This window comes from Magnolia sinica, chromosome 17 (genome assembly GCF_029962835.1).
Source record: "Magnolia sinica isolate HGM2019 chromosome 17, MsV1, whole genome shotgun sequence".
NCBI lineage: Eukaryota > Viridiplantae > Streptophyta > Magnoliopsida > Magnoliales > Magnoliaceae > Magnolia > Magnolia sinica.
In genome coordinates, this window is record NC_080589.1 from 7,300,767 (window position 1) to 7,326,117 (window position 25,351).

Genomic DNA, 25,351 nt, shown 5'->3' on the forward strand with positions numbered 1-25,351 from the left:
GGGAACGTTAAGGTACACTGTAAGAATTTTTTAATGGTATGATGTCCAATCATCACTGTTTCTTATGATATGGCCCACCTGATAATTTATCAGCTTAAATTTTTGGAAAATGTTCTAAAATGATCTAAAAAACGTATGGACGGTGTGGATATAGAATACATAAATCATCGTGGGCCCACAGTAAGGGCCGTACCATGTTGGGTACGGCCGGGTCTCACCTAATCTGCTCTCACATATACCATGTATAAAATCAATACAGTTAATTCAGAATCCGACTTGCGAGGGCGACTTCACGTGGGGTAAGACCCCGTAGGGCTAACTGCGTCAGATTTGTGGGGCCCAACGTGATGTAAGTGTTTTATCCACACCGTTCATCGGTTTTCTCATTACATTGTAAGATACAAGCCAAAAAACTAGACAGGAAAAAAACTTACATGGTCCACAAATTGAGAATTGAATGCCCACCATTAAAAACTTCTTGGGAGCTAGAGAAGTTTCAGATCAAGCTGATATTTGTTTTTTAGCTTCATCTACGTCTACGTGACCTTATGAATAGGTTGTATGGTAAAATAAAATAAAATCACGGTGGCCCTTAGAAAGGTTTCAACAGTGAGTGTCATTATCACTGCAGCTTATTTTGGTGTGGTCCATTGGAGGTATGAACAGCTTATTTTGGTGTGGTCCATTGGAGGTATGAACCTACTTAAGCTTTTGTCTCACATATTAAAATGATATGAGAAAAACGATTAACGGAGTGGATAAAACACTTACATCACGGTAGCCTCCACAGAGCCCTGCCCGGACGGATTACGGTCCGGGCGGGGGTAGGACGCAATCCGCGTCCACCTCGATACATGCATTGTATAACCAGGCCGTCCATCTGTTTTTCCAGCTATTTTTTTTTTTCCATACTTCTAAAATGAAAGCAGATGAAAATTTCAAGTAGACTAGTGGTTATTAACCACTGGAAACCTTTTGTGGGCCACAGAAGTTTTGAATCGATCTGATATCGATGCTAGTAATTTTTTAATAGTGGACCTTCAATGATCACTGTTTCCCGTATCTACTTCATTTTTTTTTATCATATCCTAAAATAAGATGAAAAAACTGATGAAAAGGCGTGGATATGGAATTAATAAATTAAGGTCACTGATGAACGGCGTGGATATGGAATTAATAAATTAAGGCCACCGGTGGCAGAAAGGGATGGTCGGTGCTCTACGGGCCCCACCATGATATATGTGTTTCATCCATACTGTCCACCCATTCTTCCAGATCATTGTATGGTATGAGTCTAAAAATGAGGTTGATCCAAATCTCAAGTGGATCACAAAGTGTTGATTGAATACCCACTCTTAAAAACTTATAAGAGCCACAAAAGTTTTGGATCAAGCTTATATATATATTTTCCCTTCATCCAAGTCTATATGACCTAATCAACAGGTTAGATGTCCAATGACCATTAAAGTGGTCCTTGGGAGGTGGAAATTCAATCAATAATGTTTTCCTATGGTGTGGTCCACATGAGATTTAGATCTACCTCATTTTCGGCATAGATCCATAAAATTATCTTTCAAAATGGATGGACGGCGTGGATAAAACACATACATCATGGTAGGGTCCACATAACACCAACTACTAGCCACCAGGCTCGTGGCGGCGTCACTAGCCAAATTGCGTCCGTCCGTCGCAGCCAAGTCTCAAGGATAACAGGAGAGCACAAATTGCGTAGCGTACTTGTTAACTAAGTGGGGTCCACTGAGAGGACGTGTCTTATTCAATGTATCTGTTACCTTATTCACAGCTTAGACGACTAATAAATATCATTGCACACCTTAAGAAGGTTTCAACGATGACATCATTATTCTCACTCTTCATGTGGTGTGGTCCACTTATAAGTTTAGATATACTTCAATTTTGGGTTCATACCATAAAATGAGCTGATAAAATGGATGAACGGCATGGGTTAAATAGATGCATCATGAGGGACCATAGATCATCCACTAAAGTGTTAGCATGATAACACGTGATCCGTACACTCAAAGCTTTTAAAGGTCACATGTGCTATGTCCATTCTGTCCATCCATTGCTCTGGCCCATCTTAGGACATGATGAAAGAAAACCATATCCAAAAATCAACTGGGTCACACCACAAAGAGATGAAAAATGCTCACCGTTGAAATCTTTTTTGGACCACCAAGGCGTTTGTATTACATGTAACCAGCTCATATGGTGAATAACACTTGGAATAAGGGCTTGATCCAATGCTTTTATTTCCCGAGAAATTCTCAACGGTGAGCATTCAACCCTCACTGTTATTGTGTGGTCCACTTCGATTTTTGTGTCTGCTTGGTTTTTTAGTTCACGTCCTAACATCAGCTACCTATAAATCAAGATTGGCCTCCTCACAGAACGGACGGTTATGGAGGATTCCCGTGATTTACGTCCGTTCGTTAATCAGGTGGGCCACATTTCTAAAGCACACGTGGCCCATTGGTTAATAATCTGTACGTGTAACCCAATTGTGGAACCGAACGAACGTGTGTAAATATCTGACCGTGCATTATCTACACGCATCTCTCATCTAATGTGCGCTATTACTGGGGCTTATTGGGTTACTCGCGCGAGTAACATTGCATTTCCTTTGCGGCGCGCGTGCAACGCGCCCCTATAAATACACGCACCCCTTCCTCGACAGCCATCGCACAGCGAGAGAGAGAGAGAGACAGAGAGAGAGAGAGAGAATGGCGATGGAAGGAGATATCGACGATCTCCCGAAGAACGACGCCAATTACACGGCCCTAACGCCGCTCTGGTTCCTGGAACGTGCGGCTCTCGTTCATCCCAACCGTAGATCTGTCGTCCATGGATCCCAACAATACACGTGGCAGCAGACCTACCAGCGATGCCGCCGCTTCGCTTCCGCTCTCTGCAGACGTTCGATCGGCCTCGGAAGCACGGTCAGTCAGTATCTCGACCCTTCCTTTTATTTTATTTTTTTCTATACTTCTTTAAATCGAAGTTCGCGGAATTCGAGTTTTATGTTGATGATTCCTCTTTGATGATGACTCGAATGCTTTATTATTTTTTTATTTTTTTGAAATCGATTCGGAAAGACGTATTCTGAGCTCGAATTTGACGTGGCTGGCAGTGGCTCGCCATCCGGACCGTTCATTCAGTGGGGCCCACTGTGGATTGGGCGAGGTAGGGTAGTCTTTGGTGATGGAAGGGGATTGCATGTGACCCGGCCACAGAGATATACCTGTGCCTGGGGCTGTCTGGGGTCCACAGAGTTGTCCGTGAAAAATCCACTCCGTCCATCCGTTTTGAAAGGCCACAATAGGTTTGGAATCGAAAAATCAGATAGATCCAAAACTCAGGTGTACCACACCAAACGAAACAGAGGGGATTGAACGCCTGGGGTGACAGAAGTTTTGTATAGGAGGATATTTGTTCTTACAGTTTATCTGGGTGGTAATAACCCTATGAACGGTTTGGATGGCATATAGACATCATGGTCAGCGCCACGAAGGTTTCAACAGTGGACGTTTTTGTTCCCACTTTTTTGTCTGGTGTGGCCCACCTGAGTTTTGGGTCTGCCTGGTTTTTCGAGTTTTGTGCTATTGTGGTATTTCAAAACGGATGGACGGAGTGGATTTGTCACAGACAACTGTGGGACCCACACTGCCCCAGGCACAGGTATATCTCTGTTCCCGGGTCACGGGCAATCCGCTCGAGATAGGGCTCTCAACGGGCCGGGCTCGGGGTAGGCGTGGGCCCGATTTTGAACCGTTTCGGGCCAGGCTGTCAGGCTGGCCCAATTGAAAGTTCGTATTTGGCAGGCCCGAGCCCGGCCCATTTACACCCTAGCTCGAGGTTGTGGGAGCGGATTAGTTGTTACCCAAGTAACACCTTGGTCAGTGTTACCTTTACCATGTGGGACCCACCTTGGATATTTTTTTTGTATATCTATATTGGCCATCCAATTTCTCAGCTCATTTTAGGACGTTGTACCACAACTGAAGTGGATATAAATCTCTGGTGGACCACACCACTGGAAAAAAAATTGCAAATGATCATTAAAAGCTTTTTGTAGGCCACAAAAGTTTTGGTTTAAGCTGATCTTTGTATTTTCCTTTCATCCATCTCTGTTTGACTTTATCAACGGGTTGGATGGTAAATAAATGTTCGGATTTGATTATGGTGGGCCCTATGAAGTTTTTAATGGTGAGCGTTCAATCACCAATGTTTCCTGTTGTGTGTCCACTTGAGAGTTGGATCTACTTGATGTTTGGGGACCACATCCTAAAATGGGTTGGAAAAATGGATGGACTAATGTAATCGTCCCACATCCCACACGTGCATGCTCTGCACGTGTGTACAAGAAAAGGACCGTCTTCCTTTTTTAGCCATCGTCACTTTCCATTTTATTTTATTTTTTTCAAATCTCTAAATTAGGAAATTTGCTTTTTCTTTCATATATTTATTTTTTAGGCAGTGAATAATTTTAAATATTTTCTTATCTAAATATCTTATTATTTTAGGCATTTTCTTAATTATATAATGCTTTGTTACTTAGGTGCTTTCCTATTTCATAGATTTTTAGATTTCATATCTTTTATTACAGATTGTAAGGTTGATTATAAATAGGACATGAGACCTATGTCCTATGGAATAAGACAAGTTGATTAATATTCTATTTATGAAATATTCTTCTTTTTCTTTACAATGGCTGTTGAAGGGAGGGAAAGTGATCTTTAGTTCTAGACTAGAGGACTATCGAGCTTGCTCACAGTCGTGCATTTGTGAACTCTGGCATCCAGCTAGAGGATTGTTGGATCTTTTCCACAATCTCTTTCATTTCTTATTGATTTATTTGCTTTCTTTTTCGGGTTTGCATCAAATTGGTATCAAAGCGTGTTCTGCTCTTGGGAAAACTAGAAAATAAAATTTCCCCATCTCAATCTAACCTTTCATCCTTCCCTTACATCCATCCGTTATCTTTCTCTTGTCTTTCCTCCTTTTTTTCCCCATCTCAAAATCACTAAACCTTAACTCTACCAAAAAAAAAAAAAAAAAAACTCTTCCAACCCTACCACATCATAATGCTGTCGTAACTTATCAATTCCTTGCTCTTCCTCTCTTTCCTTCAAAAAAGAAAAGGAAAAAAAAAAAAAAAGAAGAACAAGAAAAAAAGAGAAGAAGAAAATTTTATTTTGCTTACTTGCCAAAGCTCGTTGTGTTATGTGCCACACTAAAAGAGGGACGATTAACAATCTTGAGATGGCCACACAACCTCAAGAAGAAACTGTCACAACCTTGCAACAAGTGGTCGATTTGATCACAAACGGATGGATGATCGAGAGGCCTGTTCTATAGTCAGAATAAATGCTTTAGAATGACGCATTTTTATTCTCGAAAACACAAGTAAGGGAATCAATCCAGACCGCCAAACATCTATAGATGACCTTGATAGAGAATTAGAGTTCGGAAATGTTGACTCAAGGCATCCTGCTTGAAATGGTAAATTCCAAGAAGAAGAATATGAGCCTGGCTACGGGGCTCAACAACATCGTTATACGCAACTAAGAGCCAGAGGGATGAACAACCTTCGACAGGATCATCCAATTTATCCCGAAGGAGGAATGAATATTCACAATTCTGATCCTACCAAGCATATCAAGATTGATATTCCAGATTACGATAGTAATTTGGATCCCAAAGTGTTCAATGACTGGCTAAAATCGATAGAACGATATTTTCGTTGGTACGAAATGGAAGAAGTTGTCAACTTGCGTTTCGCTACCTTTAAACTTAAAGGCGCAGCTCAAGACTGGTGGTACGCCATCGAAGAAGATGTATAACGGTGTGGCCTTCCTCCCATAAGCGATTGGGAGGAAATGAAAGCAAGAATGAAGTGAAGGTTCATGCCGCTAGATTACGAGAGAACCTCTTTTCAAGAGCTCCTCACGCTTCGACAGGACAATCTGACCGTGGAGGAGTACACGCAGCGTTATTATGACTTAGTCATTCAATGTCGCTTAACAGAAACTAGAAGACAACAAGTGGCACGTTATTGTAATGGGCTATGGTTCAAGATTCAAAGAGAGTTGATAACTGTTCGGCTCAATAGTGTAGACGAGGTGTATCAAATGTCCCGAAAAGTGTAGGACCAGAAGTTGATGATAAGGCACGGTAACCTTCAAGGCAGGGGTTATGCATCCACTCATTCCACTACTAGTGGCTCCACTTCGCGCCCACAACCATTCGTGCCCTGCATTGACTTACCTCGGGATTACAAAATCGGTCAAAACTCCGCCCAATCTACTTCCAATCCTCTTCCTTGAAACGGTGATACCAAGGGAAAGTCTGTTGCATTAACACAAGGGAGGTCGGCCAACAATTACTTTAAGTGTGGTGGTCGTGGATATTACACGACTGAGTATCCCTCTCGCAATCTTCAATTTTGCGAGACAGAAGACTTCATTGCAAATCAAGTGGAAGATGAACACACAAATGATCCAGAAGATGATGAGCAAGAACTTAAGGAAGGCCTTGATGGCCTAAATGAAAACAAGTTATCATTGGTGGTCAGAAAGATTCTGACAGCACCAAAGGAGGATCCAAGAAGACTGGTTGCGAATGAATATTTTCCATACACGAGTACTGTGTGGTGGAAAGACTGTCAAGGTCATTATTGATGAAGGCAGCAGCATGAACGTGGTCACACAAAGCATGGTGGATAAGTTGAAACTGAAACCTCAAACGCATCCCAAGCTATACAAGATTGCCTGGGTGAATGACACGTTCATCCCTGTGACTAAGAGGTGCTTAGTCAACAACTTCTCTTTGGGTCGTTATGAAGAATCGCTTTGGTGCGACATCATTCCAATGAAAGTCACACACATATTAGTGGGGCACCTATGGATATATGATAGGGATGTAACTCACAAGGGTTACAAGAACACATACACCTTTATATACAAAGAAAAACCGATTACTCTTAACCCTATGAAAGATGACGAACTTGAAGAGGCAAAGTCGGCTTCCACGGTGTTGAGTATGGCCCGATTCATTTAGGAGAGTCGTGAACGTAGAATCATGTATGCTCTACTAGGATGCAAGATCAATCCAGTTGATAATGTTGTTATTCAACCACCCGAGATTCTGGACATTCTGTCCCAATTTCAGAATTTGGTCCCTGATGAACTACCAAGTGAGCTTCCACCCATGCGTGACATTCAACATGCTATTGATTTGGTACCTAGAGCGTCATTACCTAATCTTCCAGCATATTGAATGAACCTGATTGAGCATACAGAGCTTCGTCGATAGGTGGAAGAATTATTATCAAAGGGATTCATTCGTGATAGTCTCAGCCCGTGTGTTGTGCCAGCGTTGCTGACACCAAAGAAGGATGGCAGTTGGCGAATGTGTGTTGACAGTTGTGCCATCAACAAGATAACAATAAAGTACCGTTTTCCCATTCTGCGCCTAGATGTTATGCTGGACATGTTGGCAAATGCTACAATTTTTTCAAAGATTAATTTGCGAAGCCGGTACCATCATTTTGTCTTGGCGATGACTGAAAAACTGCTTTGAAGACGAAGGATGGATTGTATGAATGGCTAGTTATGTCATTCGGTTTGACGAACGCACCTAGCACATTCATGCGGGTGATGAAGCAAATTCTACGGCCATTCATTGGCAAGTTTGTCGCCGTATACTTCGATGACGTCCTCATTTATAGCCATTCACAAGAAGATCATCTGGACCATCTTCGCCAAGTGATGAGAGTACTGCGCCATAAGAAACTCTACATCAATTTGAAGAAGTGTACCTTCATTAATTCTAGTGTGGTCTTTCTCGGATTCGTTGTTTCAGCAAAGGGCGTAAAGGCTGATTCAGAAAAGATAATGGCTATTGTTGAATGGTTTACTCCTGTAAACATTCATGAGGTTCATAGTTTTCATGGGCCTGCGACATTTTATCGAAGGTTTATTTGGAACTTTAGTTCCATCATGGCCTGACGCTAATTACTGAATGTATAAAGTCCAATCCATTTGAGTGGACTAAAGTAGCAACAAAGGCATTTCAAGAAATCAAGCAGAAAATGACAGAGGTTCTAGTTCTTAGACTTCTTGATTTCGAAAAAGTGTTCGAAGTTGCCTGTGAAGCATCACACGTAGGCATAGGTGTTCTTAGCTAGGAAGGACATCTAATGGCCTTTTTTAATGAGAAACTCAATGAGACACGAAAGAAGTATTCTACTTACAATGCTGAGTTTTATGCTATTGTACAAGCTCTGAAGCATTGGTGTCATTATGTAACACCTTGAAAATCGGGGGTCGCGCATACACTCGACTCCCAAGTTCTCGGGTGTCACTTATAACCGATTTTTCTTAATATGCATTTAATCCGTTTTAGTTGCGCAGCCTAGAATTTCCTGGAACATGACTCATAATCACACATGTCTACTAAAATGAAAGAGATTTATCATATATACAGGTCCAAAAATATAAATGAAAGAGATCTATCATATATACAGGTCCAAAAATATAAATGGGTCGCACAGGGCATTGCCCAACAGAACAACAAAATAATACTATATCCCAAAAATGATAAGGCTGAGCCCACTACTCAGCAATCCCGATCCTGCCTATCAAGCCGATGGAGAGTCGCCCATCAACTGGAAATAAGATGACTCATCCTCCTCGTCGAAGCTCGCCTCGCCAGGCTCCTCCAGTCCTGAGTCACCTGCATCTATGAACGGGTCTGGTTGGTGTTTTAAAACACCGTCCCAGAGTGGGAGTGAGTGATCAACTCAGTGGGTGCTATTAGTCTCAAGTTATCACAGGCATCAATTATAATATAATCTTAATGAAAAACAGTCAATCATAAATATCTATCTAGTCTTGTTAATGCATGCAAGATGATATGATGTATGCCCTCGCCATAACGCTCCCTCGAGCGACTCCATCTAACGATCGCGTATAACAACACTCCCTCAGTGCGACCTCGACTGCCGAGTCGCCAACCTAGCTAATGCCATGTAATGATGATGTTAACCGGGTTCTTAGTTAAGTCCATTCATCCAGCAGATTTGGGAATCTGATACACCCCACATATCAAATGCCCTGAACTAGTTGCGAGGCCAAGGCCCCCCAATGTGTGAGGCCGAGACCCTGCGATCCTTTACCCCGTCAGGTTTCCCCCATCCTCGACTTCAAGCACATGAGGGGTGTTGAATGTGGGACCGCTCGCAATCACTACGGGGAGGCGCGTCACCCCAGCGTAGGCCGACAGATTGGACACAGTGTCTCATTCCACCATGCCCGGCTCACGAGACCATGGATCAATATTCCATCCGTTATCGATGGGCTACAACGGTAGTAGAGTGTTCCAGTTTCCATACATATGTGAGCAAACAAGGTTAACAAACCAGGTGGGTCAGCCAGTGGACTAAACCGCACGAGCCCAGGCAAGTATGTAGCGGAACGACATCGGATACAAGCGACCCATATAGCCTAACTACTGCCGCCCACACGTACTCGCCCAAACCTATGGGTTTAGCCTCAAGGTGGTCTTACCAATGGAACCACCTTCGCTCTCCTCATGTTCCTGACCAACCCAAGGGTAGGAATAGTGACTCATAGCATGCCAACTACCAATGTAACATCAAGCATATTCAACACCATGTTCTCATGTTGCTCAACATACAATTTAAATTTCTCTAGCAAGCAAACTATTAATATCATGAATAAGGTGTATGTGTGTGGTGTGGGTTGGTGAGGAAGTTAAACACTTCCTACACCTTAAGGGATCAAATACATAAGAGCAAATGAATCATACACAATATGAAGTAACACATATGAGAAAAGAAATCAACCAAACATGAGCATGTAATCATCCATACACCAGATCATGAGAGAGGCAAGATTAACATCAAGGAGAAATAAACATACAATTCATACAATTCCAACAACATGTCATCCCTAGGTTTCCTCTAGATTTTTCAATACATCATACCTAACAAACAAAATCATTAAACTCCTATTTTAATCGGTGCTAGGTAAGGATAATAGTCCGCACTTTAAGGGAAGATTTCCATTCTTTGAGATCTTAGGGTTTGGGGATTTAGGTAAAACCACAATTTCTTAAATCAAAATCAAGAAAGACAACATTAATACCCAGAAATCTACACTAAGTTGCTCTATTGAAGGGAACTATACCATTCTTACCTCCGCTTCTTGGCATAGGTGGGTTTAGTGGAGGTTTCCTTGGAGAATGGCATAGGTAGAGAGTTGCAAGGTTAAGCTTCCGTAGGCCCCACCTCCTACCACATACTCCTTTCCTTTCTTCTTCCTCTCTCTTTCTCCTCCTTTCTCTTCTCCCTTTTTATCTCTTCTCTCCTTCCTTCTCTAGGGCAATTTCGTATGGGGAGAAGGGTGCCCCAAATGAGGCCCTTTTATAATGTCAGATTTGGTGGAAATAGCCCCAAGTGTTGGGTTTTTACTATACTAACCCTATGAGAGTTTTTCTACCCTCTAGGGCCCACTATGGGGTGTACAAGTCAGTATATACCGTAGGATAGCTAGCCCTAATGATGTTCTACGTATGGATATGATCGGCCCGCCATTTGGATGCGCCGATCGACAGATATGATAAGAAGTCTGTTCAACGGTCACCGATAGTCGATCAGGGCTGCGGCTATACGGATATGAGCAGGGAAATATCCTTACTCCATGGGTAAAGTTTGGTCGCAAACCGACGGTCTGAAATCCTCAACTTTGCATAAGAGTGGACGACTCAATTCACTTAAGTTTCAACTCCTTCCTTTAGGGTATTTGCACTTCTCATGCACTCGTCCTTCGGCTCAAGTTAACCGGTTCTGGACAGTACTCAGGTCTGATTCCCGCGATGGACGTGAAGCCCAATGAGACGGACATTATTCTATAGTTTTGGAACTAGTGGCCCGCCAACGAGCGGTCTAGAGCTTGTTTGGAGAATCGGGGCAGTTCTGGTGGCCCTTTGGCCATGAAACTTATAGGATAGGTGCTCCATGTCCCGATGAAGGGCCATGCAAAATTTGGGGATGATCGGATATGGGGTTTGGTCGCACGAGTCTGATTCGCGATCAACGGTCACCGTGCCACGATCGGGACCCAGATTTTGCGGGTGGGCGTAGAAAAATACATTAGACCTTTATCGTAAATTTGGAAGAAATCCGACGGCTGAAATGCCTGAAATCTCAGTTTTATTTACCCGTGTCAAATTCCAATTCTGGCATTGGTGGGGCGCATCTGGCAAGTGCCAGATTCCACTTCTGGGTGTCCACTGGGTCCGTGGTCCGCAATGGTCCCCAAGCCCAGTGAGATCTATGCTCCCCTAAATTTTTATAATTTTCTGACCTACCCGTGTCGCGGTATAGCCTGCACGGGCTGTCGCTAGGTGTTAACGGCCATCTGGCGGCCCACGCCAGGTTCTATCGGGACCCGTCTGACCAATTCAATTGGGCTAATCTTGGTCTAATTTATTTGTGATACCTCACTACGAGTGGCTTAAACGAACGGTCCTGTGGCAAATCCTACGTGGACGCCCCAGGACACTGTTCTGGTTGGGCGGGACGTTACACTACACCTGATGTTCAAGTGATCGGGCGGATTCATTGGCTTCCTACGGCTGATTAATCGGACTGGTGCGACTCTTTACTGGTACCACCCCTGTATACACCGACATTGAGTGCTAATGGTTATTAAGTAATATTTAAGTTAATTAAATAAAATTAAAAAAATAATAATAAAAATAAAAATTGATGGATTTTTGGAAATCCAAAACAGTGAAAATCCAGGATGTTACACATTACCTCATTCATTAAGAGTTTGTGCTCTATTTTGATCGCAAGGCAGTACGTTACTTGAATTCTCAGAAGAAGTTAAGTGCTAGGCATGCTAAGTGGAGTGTTTATTTTCAAGAGTTCACATTCAACCTAAAACATCGCCCTGGTATTAAAAATAAGGTAGTAGATGCCCTTAGCAGAAAGTCGCACCTTTTGTTTACCTTATTAGTTTTCTTTGTTGGGTTTGAAAAACTTAAACGGGACTATGCCACAGATGATGATTTTGGGAAGGTATTTTCAACACTCATTTACGGTGCAGGCGCCGAGTACCCAAGTTATAGCTTGCACAATGGGTACTTATTCTTTGACATGAGGTTGTGTCTTCAGGGTGCCTAAGTGGTCACTTTGGTATCGATAAAACGACAACTCTGGTTGAGGATTGCTTTTACTAGCCATGTTTAAAGAAAGACATTGGGATCATTGTTCGTCAATGTCGAGCGTGTCAGCTTGGTAAAGGTAACAAGCAGAATATTGGTCTTTATACGCCATTACCTGTGCCAGATGCTCCATGGGAAGACATCAATATGGATTTCTTATTAGGATTGCCTAAGACTCAATGTGGCTATGACTCTATTTATGTTGTGGCTGACAAGTTAATGCGAGATCGACCACTAGCATAATTGTGAAAAAAATTAGTGTTCCTATCTCCCTCCTTTAGCCACAGTGCCCTGGATCGTTGTCTCCATTTAATCTCTTCTTCCTTTAATTTGGCACAATAATCAGAAGAAAGGTTGAATCTCAAGGAAATTTTGGCTTCCCTATAGCCGAAGACATCCTTATGCCAAGCTTTCAACTCAGATTTCAACATCTGGAGCTTCTTAAAAAGAAAAAATCCCAGCCTCCTTCAATCGCGAAGGTTTGCTAGTAACCAAGTCCTTGAAGCCATCAAACTCAAGCCATGCCAGTTCAAATCTAAATGGCTTTGGGCCCCAATTCAACTCCTCAGTTTCCAACAAGATTGGGTAGTGGTATGAAATTGGTCTTGGCAATCCTCTTTAACGAGCGAAGGAGAAATGAACCTGTCGAGGAGGGACATTATTGGAGGGTTCCTGCCATTAGACCAGGTATATTTAACTCCTCCCATCGGCAGGTCCATCATCCCATGATTGCTCGCCCACTCAGAAAACCTTCTCATGGAGGGGTTAAATCTAGGACCATGAGAGTGCTCAAAAGAGAACCGAATCACATTAAAGTCTCCACCTATCAGCCAAGAGATATTCCACCTATTAAAGACCGCAAAAAGTTCAAGCTAGAAAGAAGATTGATTGGAGGCTCTAGAAGAGCCATACACGCCAGAAAAGATCCATCGGAAGCTCGAGCTAACCTCTCTTGACAAAACATTAATAGAGAAGAGCCCTAGCCAACTGTCTTCAATCCTTCGGCAGAAGGTATCCCACATCAGGAGGATCCCTCCCTCCGAGCCAATCAAATCCAAAGCCAACCAATCTTTGTTCTTTCGGCGCCAAAGGGAATTGGCTATACCTCTATTCACCGATTGTAGCTCCGTTTCCTGCAAAACAACCAACTTAGCTTTGGAATGAACACACGTCTTTTACCTGGCACCGTTTCTGGGACATCCCAAACCCCCCAACATTCCATGAGAGAACCTTCATTGGGATACCATGGTAGCTGCTCTCGCTATTTGCTTCCAACGAGGGAGTGCTTCCAGAAGATCTAGTTGGTTACCACCCAGCCTTTGTAACTCCCTATTGAGGTCGTGATGGACAGAGTGACTTGCCACTGAAATCCCTTCCACTGTCACCCTCAAACCTCTCTCAGCCACCAATTTGAACAGGGCAATGTAGTCATCGTCAGTGTCACCAAAAGACTACTCCCAAGAGTCTGCCAACATGACCAACCACTTGTCTTACCCACCGCTTCCTTTTTATAGCCGCTAGCAGATTATCCAACACCGCCTCCAGGATTTGGGCAGACGAAGGCCTCTCCTAAGGGAGCGGAGAAGGATTGTCAGAGGGGAAGGATAACTAGAACTTCATCCTCTGGCCTTGAATTAGTTTGTAGAGTGGATGAATCCCATCATCCTCTGGCCTTGACTCATGCAACTAGAATTAAATAAATTAAAACCAATTGCAAACTAAAAGAAGAAAGAGTGAAAGCAGGGCTCAACGGTCCTCCAACCTTTATGCTAGAGATCACAAACTCCCCATCCTCTTCTACTGTAAGAAAAACTCTCAGACAATCTTATTGAAAGAAAATCTTATAAAAAGCTCTCCATACATATCACCATAAGAGCCTATTTATAAGTAATTGAAGACTGCTATTCCTAATCTACTACAATTGGACTTTGTAAAAGAGAGAGAATCAACTAAGAGGCTTGTGTGTTTAAGTGGGTCCCCCTCCAAACCTCTTCTTGTGGACATGTGTGGAGCGTGCACATGTAGATGAGATGTGATTGCATCACTTCCTACAAGTGGGCATGGTGTTCTACAATGTAGGCTGTAGATTTGTTGGGCCCCACTGATGGTGCACCTTGCTCCACGGGTTCTTCCAGCAGTCCTAGCATCCAATCATGGGGTCTTTTCTTGTCAATTGTTTGCTTTAGTCGTATTAAATTCTTAATTATTCACTTGCAGACCGTTGATCATTGGGTTAGGATTGTCTCATGAGGGAGATTTTTGGGGCATGACACATCGACAGCGGGGCCCATTAGTTGGGTTAGGATTTTCTCATTAACCAAGTGTCAAGTCCTCCTTTTTAAATAAAATTTCAGTTCTACCAAGTATTTTCCATTAATATCATGAATGATTTCTTTTTGGGTCATTCAACTCATCCACCTAAATTCCAAGGAAATAATTATTTGTAGCCTATTGTTGGCATCCCTCAATTCAAGTATAAACCTTCATTATGCTGAAAGGAAGTGAGACCCAACTAATCACATGGGTTCTTAGCTAAAGGGCTCGTGTCCTAATTCCCATTTCAGAGAACATGACAAAATGGTACCTCCAGAAATTGACATATATCTGAAGCCTCCTAAGCATAGTGAGAAATATTGTTCATGGGGATATCTCAGTAGATATTTTAAAAAAATTAAGGTTTTCTCGTGATATTATCAGGAAAATCTCACTGAAAGTAAAAGATTAAAAAAAATTATCATAAATAATTTTGAAATTTAGAAAATATAAGTATGAAGTATGAAATAATTTGTTCTAATTTCAAATAAAATTATGATAAGTCTGCAAAAACTTAAATAAGTAGTTATATTTTGAAAATCTGGTGATAATATCATTTTATCAAAATTTCACAATAGTGCAAGAGTTACAAAATCTTGGCAATATTTTTCGCACTGCTGCTAAATAGAATATCCTACCTCCAAGGACATTTATGACCTCTCCAACCCGACACCACCATGAGCTTCAATTCTAAGAAGAGATGCAGGCTCATTCCAAGCGTCAATCCAAGAGGAAGCTGGGAGCCAAAGCAGGCTACAATTAATCCAAACTAGGGCCCATCCACTGGGGCAGCAGCACGAGCAGGAGCCACTGGCATCCACATGAAGAATTCAAACTTCTAGTATGGAAATTGGTTGTGTCAGTGTTCGAAATATCGATACTATCGGCCGATATTATCGGTATCGGACCCTAGCGAGACAAAACTCCTCCGATAACCCCCGGAAGATACGGAAAATCCAAAACTTCAGATATCGGCCGATATTATCGTCGATATCACACCTAGGACAGCGTCATTATCCGAAAAAAATGAAAAAAAAAAAAGAAAAGAAAAAAGAAAAACTTTCAACGGTAGATTTCGGTACCTGTAAAGAAGATCGCGCTGATCGGTAGCTGTGTTTGATGGGCCATTCGAATAGAAGCCTCTGATTTAGAGAGATTTGGGCGCAAAATCCGTCGAAATCCCCGAAATCATCGGCCCTTGGGAGAGATTTTAGGGTTCCGGCGTTCCGAAACCCTCTCTGCTTCGAAAAAAAGGGCCCCGAGCCCTTATTTAAAGGAGGTGGACGGACTGGTGCATCGCACGTCACCGATTGTGTTGACGTCACCAAGTTATGTGGGTCCCATCATGAGGTGTATATTATATCCAAACCGTTCGTCCATTAGGCGAGCTCGTCGTAAGGCTTTATCCAAAAAATAAGACAGATCCAAGGATCAAGTGGATCACACTGGAAAAAAGCAATTGGATATTGAACGTCCACCATTGAAACCCTTTTGGGGTTGCAAAATTTTTGGATCGTATGATATTTGTTTTTCCTATTCATCAAGGTCTTTGTGACCTCATGAACAGATTGGATGGAAAACTAACATTATGGTGGACCTACGAATGTTATAACGGTGAGAATCATTGTCCTCACTGCTATTTGTGGTGTGGTCCAATTGAGGTTTGGATGTCACTCATTTTTGGGTTCACGATCTAAAATGATCTCTCCAAATGGATGAACGCTGTGGATATAATAAATACATTATTGGTGGGGCCATGTAACTCTGATCTCCTTTCAACTGTTTGTACAACGTGGACGACAGAAGCGGATTGCGTACTGAGTAACTCAGTACCCTTAGCGTACTGAGTAAACTGTGTGGGGTCCACTGTTTTTTTTTTTTTTATTTTATCCACTCTGCTAATCCATGTTAAAAGATAATTTTATGGCTTGATCCCAAAAATGAAGCAAATTAAAATCTCAACTGGACCACACCACAGGAAACATTTTGATTGAACCTCTACCATTGAAAATTTTTTGGAGGCCAAAGAAGTTTTGGATCAAGCTGATATTTGTGGTTTCTCTTCATCCATGTCTTTGTGATCTTATGAACAGGTTGGATGACAAATAAAAATTACTTTGGACCTTAGGAAGGTTTCAACGGTGGAAATCATTATTCCACACTGTTTCCTATGTAATGGTCCATTTGAACTTTGGATTTACTTCAATTTTGGTATAAACCCCTAAAATTAGCAGTAAAAATGGATGGACGGTGTGGATAAACTACATACATTCACAGTGGGTCCAACTGAGTTTACTCAGTACGATGAAAGCGCACTGAGTAACTCAGTACGCAATCCGATTTCGTGGATGCTCATCTGGGCTTCGCATGAAGTTCATGCGCTGGAAACTTAGGTAGGGTCCATCGTGATGTTTGTGAGAAATCCATTCCGTCCATCTGTTTTTTGAACACATTTTAAGACATAGGGCCAAGAATGAGCCGGATCCAAGACTCAAGTAGGCCGAAAACGTGAGGATTGAAGGTCCACAGTTGAAATATTCGTGGGGCCACAAGTTTTGAATCGGTCTAATATTTGGGTTTTCAATTCATCCCAGTAGTGATGACGTAATGAACAGTATGGATGGTAAATATCACTGTCGACCCAGGAAGGTTTCAACGGTAGGAATTTCCCTACCCACCTTTTTCTTTAGTGTGGCCCACTTGAGTCATGGATCCTGCTCAATTTTTGCCTCAAGTCTTAAAATAATCTCACAAAACTGATGGATGGAGTAGATTTCTCACAAACATCACGGTTTGCCCCACTCCTGCGAAAGGATTTAGTAGGAAATCCGCATCCCATCTTTACACGACACATGCTCATACCTCATGTGGTACACCAGCCAATCTACACCCTTCATCCATTTTCATAAGTAATTTTAAGGCATGAGCCCAAAAAGGAGACAGATGAAAGATCAAGTGTACCATACTACAAGAAATGTGGTGGCAATGATGTCCACCATTGAAGCTTTTTAGGGCCCACCGTAATGTTTATTTGCCATCCAATCTATCCATGAGGTTTGACAAACCTAGATGGGAAAACATAAATATTAGCTTTATCCAAAAAAATTATAGGCCCAAAATAGTTTAATGATGATCATTCAATGAACACTATTTTGTGTGGTGTGGTTCACCTTAGATTTGGATCTACCTTATTTTTCGGCCCATGCCCTAAAATGACATGTTAAAATGAATTCCAATTGATGTTTGGATGTGACTCATTTTCATACATATATAAATGGTATGCATCATATTTAAATATATTTACCTTAGTTTAATCAAATAACACACATAACTTAGTACCTTATACAAAGGAAATTTATTATGTGCACTTCTTTTTTGATATTTTTTGATTTAAAAGTGTGCATTAAGGTCTTTTAAAATAATCCCCATAGTTTCATAAAAAAATTCAACCATTTTGCTAATGTTTCCCCATGTTTCCCAAAAAGTGCGATAAACTATGCAATACAAACGATATATCCCATGCGATAACCGATACGTATCTGTATCCCAAGGGTGCGATACATTGTGCGATACCGATATTTCGAACACTGGGTTGTGTCGTGTAGGTTTTGGAAGGCTTTGGAGTTTGGAATCTTTTTATTTGTCCTACATGGACCCCATGAGTAGTCAAGTGGGATTCTTACATTCGGGACTCTAGATAGGGGAGTTACAAGGGCTCAGACTAGATATAGTTGACGGTCAAGATTAGAGACTAGTTTATGGTCAGTATTGCAGGGCTTTGAAATGGCATGTGGGAGTTGGCTGCCAGTTGTCAATCTGGACCGTCCATTCATTCCATGCCACTATCAGCAGCTTACAATACCAAAATCACACCAATCGGATGATCCTAACTAGCTTCTCAGTAGCATGAAAAATAGACATTCAAGATTGGGTGGAGAAACAAAATATATGGCCTGTGAAAAAAGAAGAAGATTGTTATAAAAAAAATGGTTACCATTCAAAAGGGACAAGATCACCAGAGGGCGTGATTTTTGCATCCTCTAGCCATGTGTCAATTTAAAAGCTTTGAGACATCGATAATGTTCCCATTGAGTATGAGAGAGCTTCCGATTGAATGCTTGAATAGGTCCCACTCCCCGCCATTCTTCCCCCTATGGGCCTACACATATGAATGTTTGGGTGTTTGTGATGCTTCAAACCTTAGTTGAATATCTCCTCTCCTTTTAAGCATTATATGTGTGAATTCATGCATGTTGTAAGTTTATCTGGTTGCTGGAAATTCAATTCTTTTGCTATGTTTTGTATTGGACCGCTGGAAAGTAGTTTGTAGTTTCTGGAGAACTGCTTTCGGTTCCTTGAATTTGTCTTATAGCTACTGGGAATTGCAGTTTTGGGGGCTGGATTGTTGTAATGCTTTTGGAATTATTTCAAGTCAGAATTTGGAGTTATCTACTAGATTTGTGTGATTAAATCCCTCCAATACTCAGATTTATAGTTGAAAATCATCAGGTCCCATCTATAGTCTTGTGATTAGAGAAAGCATTTGATTGGAAGCCATTAATCCTTGGATTTATTCATCGAAAGTCATCTTAATTGTTAAATGGCTACATTGTGCTAATCTTGAGAGCCACGAGAAGCTACACTGAGAAGAAGATGGAAGAGAGAAACAATGTGAGAGAGGGAGGAGAGAGATAGCAAGAACATGAGTTGCTTAGGGTCTATTGAAACCCCAGCCCTCTACTCTTATTTATAATAGTAAAAACGTGAATGGGGCCTATGGGCCTTATTATATGGACTTGGGCCCAATGAACCCTATTCAACCATCAACCTTTCAAAACTCTCCCTCAAGCTAGAGCATCCTAATGAAGCTTATCTTTGGAACAAGGGTTAACAAAATCAAACCTAAGAAAGAAATAAATTCTTCATTTGTTAAGTGCACATACTTGTACAATAATGCTAATGCACATGCCACCACGTGCTAGTGTTTGGTTGACAGGTGCAATATCCAAGCCATCTCCATAAGGTGGTCCTGACCATGTCTATGTTCTCTCCCAAAATAAATCTGGCTAATTCAGCAGGTGGGCCACAATGTCAGAAACATTTGGATGGTTTCAAAAACTTCAGCTAAGCCATGGATTTATTTTGTAAACTGTGACCCATCTAACGATTGGAGCAACCTAATTCTTGTGTGTGAGTACCTAAGTAGTGTTATGCCTCTAATGAATGGATTTGATCTCATACCTATGTGCCATGTTGAAAAACGTGGTGCATGTGCATTAGCATTATTGTACACGTGTGTGGGCTTAGCAAAGCTCCTTAATAAGCTATGGAAATTCCTTTACTATCAGAGGACCTGAAAGATGTAGACATGAGAGCTTGATCCCTTGAAGAAGAATAGTATTTTGGTTCCATTCAGTCCCTTGTACCCAAAGGACTTTTATTACCATATTGTTAGCTACTCCATATTGATTCTTCCGGCTCGCAAAAACAATGCTGATGAATTTTGTTTCTTCTGCTATCTTCTTCCAGGTTGCTGTAATAGCACCGAATGTCCCAGCTATTTTTGAAGCTCACTTTGCCGTTCCGATGGCCGGAGCCGTGGTGAACTGCATCAACATTCGGCTAAATGCACCAACCATCTCTTTCCTTCTGGAGCACAGTTTAGCTTCTGTTGTCATTGTGGACCAGGATTTCTTTCAGTTAGCAGAGGAAGCTTTGAAGATCATAGCGGACAAAAAGAAGAGTGATTACAAACCTCCATTTCTGGTTGTCATAGGTGATGAAAGTTGCAATCCTAGCACACTTAGATATGCTCTACAGAAGGGCGCCATTGAATATGAGATGTTCCTGGAAACAGGCGATCCTGAGTTTGCTTGGAAACCACCAAAGGACGAGTGGCAAAGCATTGCTTTGGGTTATACTTCTGGGACGACATCCAGTCCCAAGGGTGTGGTGCTGAGCCATAGGGGGGCTTATCTCATGGCGCTTAGCGGACCTCTTATATGGGGAATGACTGAAGGAGCCATATACCTGTGGACCCTACCCATGTTCCACTGCAACGGTTGGTGTTACCCTTGGTCACTTGCGGCTATCTGTGGGACAAGCATATGTCTCCGTCAGGTACGTTTGAAGCCTCCATGTTAGGAGTCACATGCTTATGGGGAATGCTAATGCCCCCATCTTCGTGGGGACATTATCAATGTTTCCAAAGCTTTTAATTGACATATGCAACAGTTGCTCATCAATCTTCACTGTCCATTCATTCCATACCAGTAGGGGCAGGCCATTGCCATTCGGATCATGGTTTAAAAATTGGTTTGGTGCATTGTGTTGTTCCCCACCAATATGGGGTCATTTCACCATGTAATGGGCTTTATCGGGCTGACCCGGGCCGATACAGCCATTTTGTTTATGGATGATACACATATTTATCGGGCTGGTCTGACGACAATTAAAAATTCAGAGCGAATTAACTAAAGGTTTGATCAGTCACCTACTTTTGTTTGATCAATCACCTACATCTGGATGCACCTTGAACTGTAGTTTTGAAGTAGATAATGCATTTATTCTACATTGTAGATTGGTTCCAACGGTACCTGGCATTGGTCCAACACAGACTGCGCATGGTTGGAAACATCCAATCATTGAAATATTTCTATGGCCCACCCTACCCTAGAGATGAATCATGGCTTGACTAGTCCAGATAATTAAGTAAATGTGCCAGTTGTGGAACCATCACATTGTCCGCTTTCACAGTTGAAGTTTAAGGAGTATTCAAGAGTAGATAGTGATCAAATCTTTAGGAAATATCCTGATCATTCCGTTTTTTGGCTATGGCCAAACCCAGAGGTGACCCATTGACTGGACGGCTTAGATCAATGATCAAATTCATGATTTGTGTTACATTTATGTGTTAAAGATAAGCCTATGAATGGTTAACATCATGTGTGCGTGTGCACCCAAATGCACAATTTGCTGATGCAGTGGAAACTTGCAGGTAACAGCCAAGGCTGTCTACTCGGCCATAGCCCATGAAGGTGTGACCCATTTCTGTGCGGCTCCTATAGTTCTCAATTCCCTGGTCAATGCCCCTCCGGACCAAACTATCCTTCCCCTTCCACGCCTTGTACATGTGATGACAGCCGGCGCTGCACCTCCCCCTTCTGTGCTAGCTGCCATGTCTGAGCACGGCTTCCGAGTCACTCACACCTATGGCCTCTCTGAGACCTACGGTCCAGCTACCGTGTGTGCATGGAAGCCGGAGTGGGAATCCCTCCCCTCTGAAACCCAAGCCCGTCTTAGTGCCCGCCAAGGTGTCCGCTACATTGGGCTGGAAGGCCTAGAAGTCATCAACACAAAAACCTTGGCGCCTGTCCCCACTGATGGCAAAACCATAGGAGAAGTTGTCATGCGTGGGAATTTGGTAATGAAGGGTTATTTGAAGAACCCGAAAGCGAACCAAGAGGCCTTCGAGAATGGATGGTTTCATTCGGGGGACCTTGGAGTCAAGCACCCAGACGGGTATATTGAAATCAAGGACAGGGCAAAGGACATAATCATTTCTGGGGGCGAGAACATCAGTAGTGTCGAGGTGGAGAACATGCTCTACTTGCACCCGGCGGTGATGGAGGTATCGGTGGTGGCCCGCCCAGATGAACAATGGGGGGAGTCGCCCTGTGCCTTTGTTACATTGAAACCAGGCATTGATGCGTCGGATGAGAGGCAGTTGGCTGATGACATCATGAAGTTCTGCCGTGCAAAGATGCCTGCCTATTGGGTTCCCAAGTCTGTGGTGTTTGGGCCATTGCCGAAGACGGCCACCGGAAAGATTCAAAAGCATTTGCTGAGGACAAAGGCTAAGGAGATGGGACCTGTGAAGAGAAGTAGAATGTAGGTTTTAATGGGACCCGGTATGAAGGAAAGGAAGGATCGGATGCTTCATCTCCTTGCTGCTACTATTTTCACATTGAAAGGTTTGGATTTCAATAGTTTGAGTCTTCCTTCGGATGCAAAGTGAATTAAATTGCAATGTTCAGTTTAATCATGATGGCATGACAAAAACTAAGTTTTAGTCATGTTTCTTCTAACTTCAACTCGAAAAGTAATATGATTGCAATTTGGAGTCCCCACCCTTGACACGAATGCCAAGGGAATGGAAATTAAACTGTTGTAGTTGCAATTCAATTCAATAGTGCATCCAAACACACCCTAAAGGAGTCTTCAGCTTGTAGGTAGATTTATTAAGTTATGAACTGCATAATTGTGTTTGCATGTATAATGGAACTTTCAAATGTTCTAGAGAAGATTCATTATTCTACATTTGAAAATGTCTCTAGGGTAAAGGATTGATGTCGGTACTTTTGAACACTGATCTTGGGTACAAAACTGGTTAATTGATCTATATAGGTTTTGTTGTTTGATGATTGTGTGGCCCACTTTCATAGTGCTAGTTGTGACTGCATCGCATCTTGCTGCATCATTTTCCTATAGCTGGTGTTATGGTATCTGTGAAAATATCATATGTCGGTCAATGTTGGACAGCGATTGAAGTGTGGCCCACTTCATCCCCTCACTGCCCAAGGAGTAATAGGCCAGCTTACTTTCAATCAGTCCTATTTTCAGTTTCATGACAGTTCACCAGAATTACATTTACTGATGGGTATTGTACTCTATAGATACTAGTAGTTGAAATATCTATTCATTGGAGTGGTGTGTTTGGATATTCCTTTCAGTGAATGACCATAAATGAGGTTGTTGTTCTATGGAAGGGGCGTGCTTGGTTGCTCGCTTGGATTAGAATGCAAAATTTCTCAATTTAACAATAACGAAGAAAAGTTGTGAGCATATCTTGTCCCACTCTAGGCACTGGAAATTGCGACTTGCAGTATGGTTGCTGTTATGAATTCGATTGGTGCTGTTTTCATCTGGATTTGGTATTTCTTGGATTCAATTTTTGCAATTTATTTCAATCAAACATCCAAACATGCACCATATTTCTAAAACTCGGTGTTTCGATTCATCGAGTCAACTCGACTTGGTGAGATTTCAAGCCCCAAGTCTCTTGGAAACTTGTGGACGGGTGTGACTTGGTCCCGACTCGAGAAGACTCGTTAAGTTGGCGGCTCGCAGACGCGGTTGATTCAGTTTCCAAAAATAGCAGTTTCTAAATATAGTATGTTTTTAAATATAACAAGTTTTCAATACGGCAAGTTTCTAAATATAACAGCTTTACAAATATGCCATTTCCAAATAAAGTAGGTTTACAAATTTAGCAGTTTTTCGAAAATTTAGCATTTAAATCAAATTCAAGCTGTTTGATCGAGAAATCATCCCAAGTTTAACCTAAAAATTATTTAAAATAAGTTTTAGCCAGATTTTTCTGGAGAAAAACATCAAAATTTGAAAATTACTCGAGAAATTTCAAAAAGGAGAAATTCCTGGGAATGAAATTTGTTACTGTGGCACAAGCAGCATGCACATTCCTCAATCCAACCCCATACCTTGATCCAGCCCGTTCAGATAAACCTCAATCCAACCCCGTACCTTGATCTAGCTCATTCAGATAATGGGCCTACCTCAGGTGGTATAGAGCTCTGAAATCAGATTTGTTGCATCAATCTAACCAGTTGATTGGTGGATATTTGTATATCAAGTGAAAGGATAATTCGATCATTTGGTGCAGATGCTTTCAATGCATCCTACTAATGGGCAGTGGAAGTGAGTCATCTCCAATGCTTGATTTTTAAAAAAATGGGGAGGTATACCTAATTCTCATAGTATATAGATAGGGGAGGAGGCCGTTGCAAAAAATTCCTTGTGGGAGGTATGTCTAATTGTCGTAAAATATAGGAGGTAGGTGTAAAAACAAGCCTTATGCTTGAACCCATGACCTCGTGTTAAAACTCGAGAGATGATGAAAATTGGGTGGTCAGGATTGCTAGATAGGTGTGATTTTAGAGTTTTTGCTCCCCCACAATTTGGATGGCTGGATGGCCCACTAACATTTCAAAACGATCCGTGTTGTGCTGGCTACCATTGGGACCTACATGCTGAGATTGTCCGATGATTCCAACTCTACATATTTTGTTAGTAATCTTAAGTAAGCTACTGTCACATAATCAGGTTTCAGTGATCATCCTAGCCTTTGATTTTTACGCTTGAATGTGAGCCGTTGATCATTTTCTTTTCATTATAGTGATGGTCGATCAACCATTTAGTGTAAGTTTCCCACGTGGCTTGTGTAGCATAGAGTCCATAACATGGGCGGTTTGGATCTTTGGACCACTCAGCAATGGACCGGGCAGGGCATCAGAATTTTAAATAGAGTCAGCCCGAAGGCCCGGCCCGAAACAGTTTAAAATCCGGGTCTAGACCAATCCAAGGCCCGGCCCGTTGAAAGCCCTACTAAGCAAGGAGGCCATGGTGGGCCACACACGCATTGGATCCTGAGAGTTTCTTTCTCTGTGATTGGTCCACGTAAGTGGTGGGCCCATCGCGTGCCATGTTGTTGCTGTTTCACTTTAATCTTTAAACAAGCTATAACATGGCACCTGATGTGCCAAGCACTTACGTGGACCAATCACAGAGCAGGTCCACTTCGGTACCTGAATCTGAAGGATGAGGCTTCGGTGGATCCCTCTACTGTGGGGCCCACGTGATTTGTCTGTCCATCCGTTTTCAAACTTCATTTTAGGGCACGATCCAAAAAATGAAGCAGATCCAAATCTCAGGTGGACCACACTAGAGGAAGCAGTGGCTATAG

At 42.1% G+C, this 25,351-nt stretch overlaps 1 protein-coding gene across 1 annotated transcript; it reads left to right on the top strand.

Annotated features, from left to right (window-relative positions):
• The first annotated feature begins 2,696 nt into the window (after nucleotides 1-2,696).
• On the top strand, nucleotides 2,697-23,295 carry LOC131231100 (acetate--CoA ligase CCL3). Its single transcript, XM_058227193.1, has 3 exons — nucleotides 2,697-2,960; nucleotides 20,119-20,709; nucleotides 21,587-23,295. Exons 1-3 carry the CDS (start codon nucleotides 2,745-2,747, stop codon nucleotides 22,481-22,483), a joined length of 1,704 nt encoding a protein of 567 aa, XP_058083176.1. The 5' UTR covers nucleotides 2,697-2,744; the 3' UTR covers nucleotides 22,484-23,295.
• Nucleotides 23,296-25,351: the final 2,056 nt, after the last annotated feature.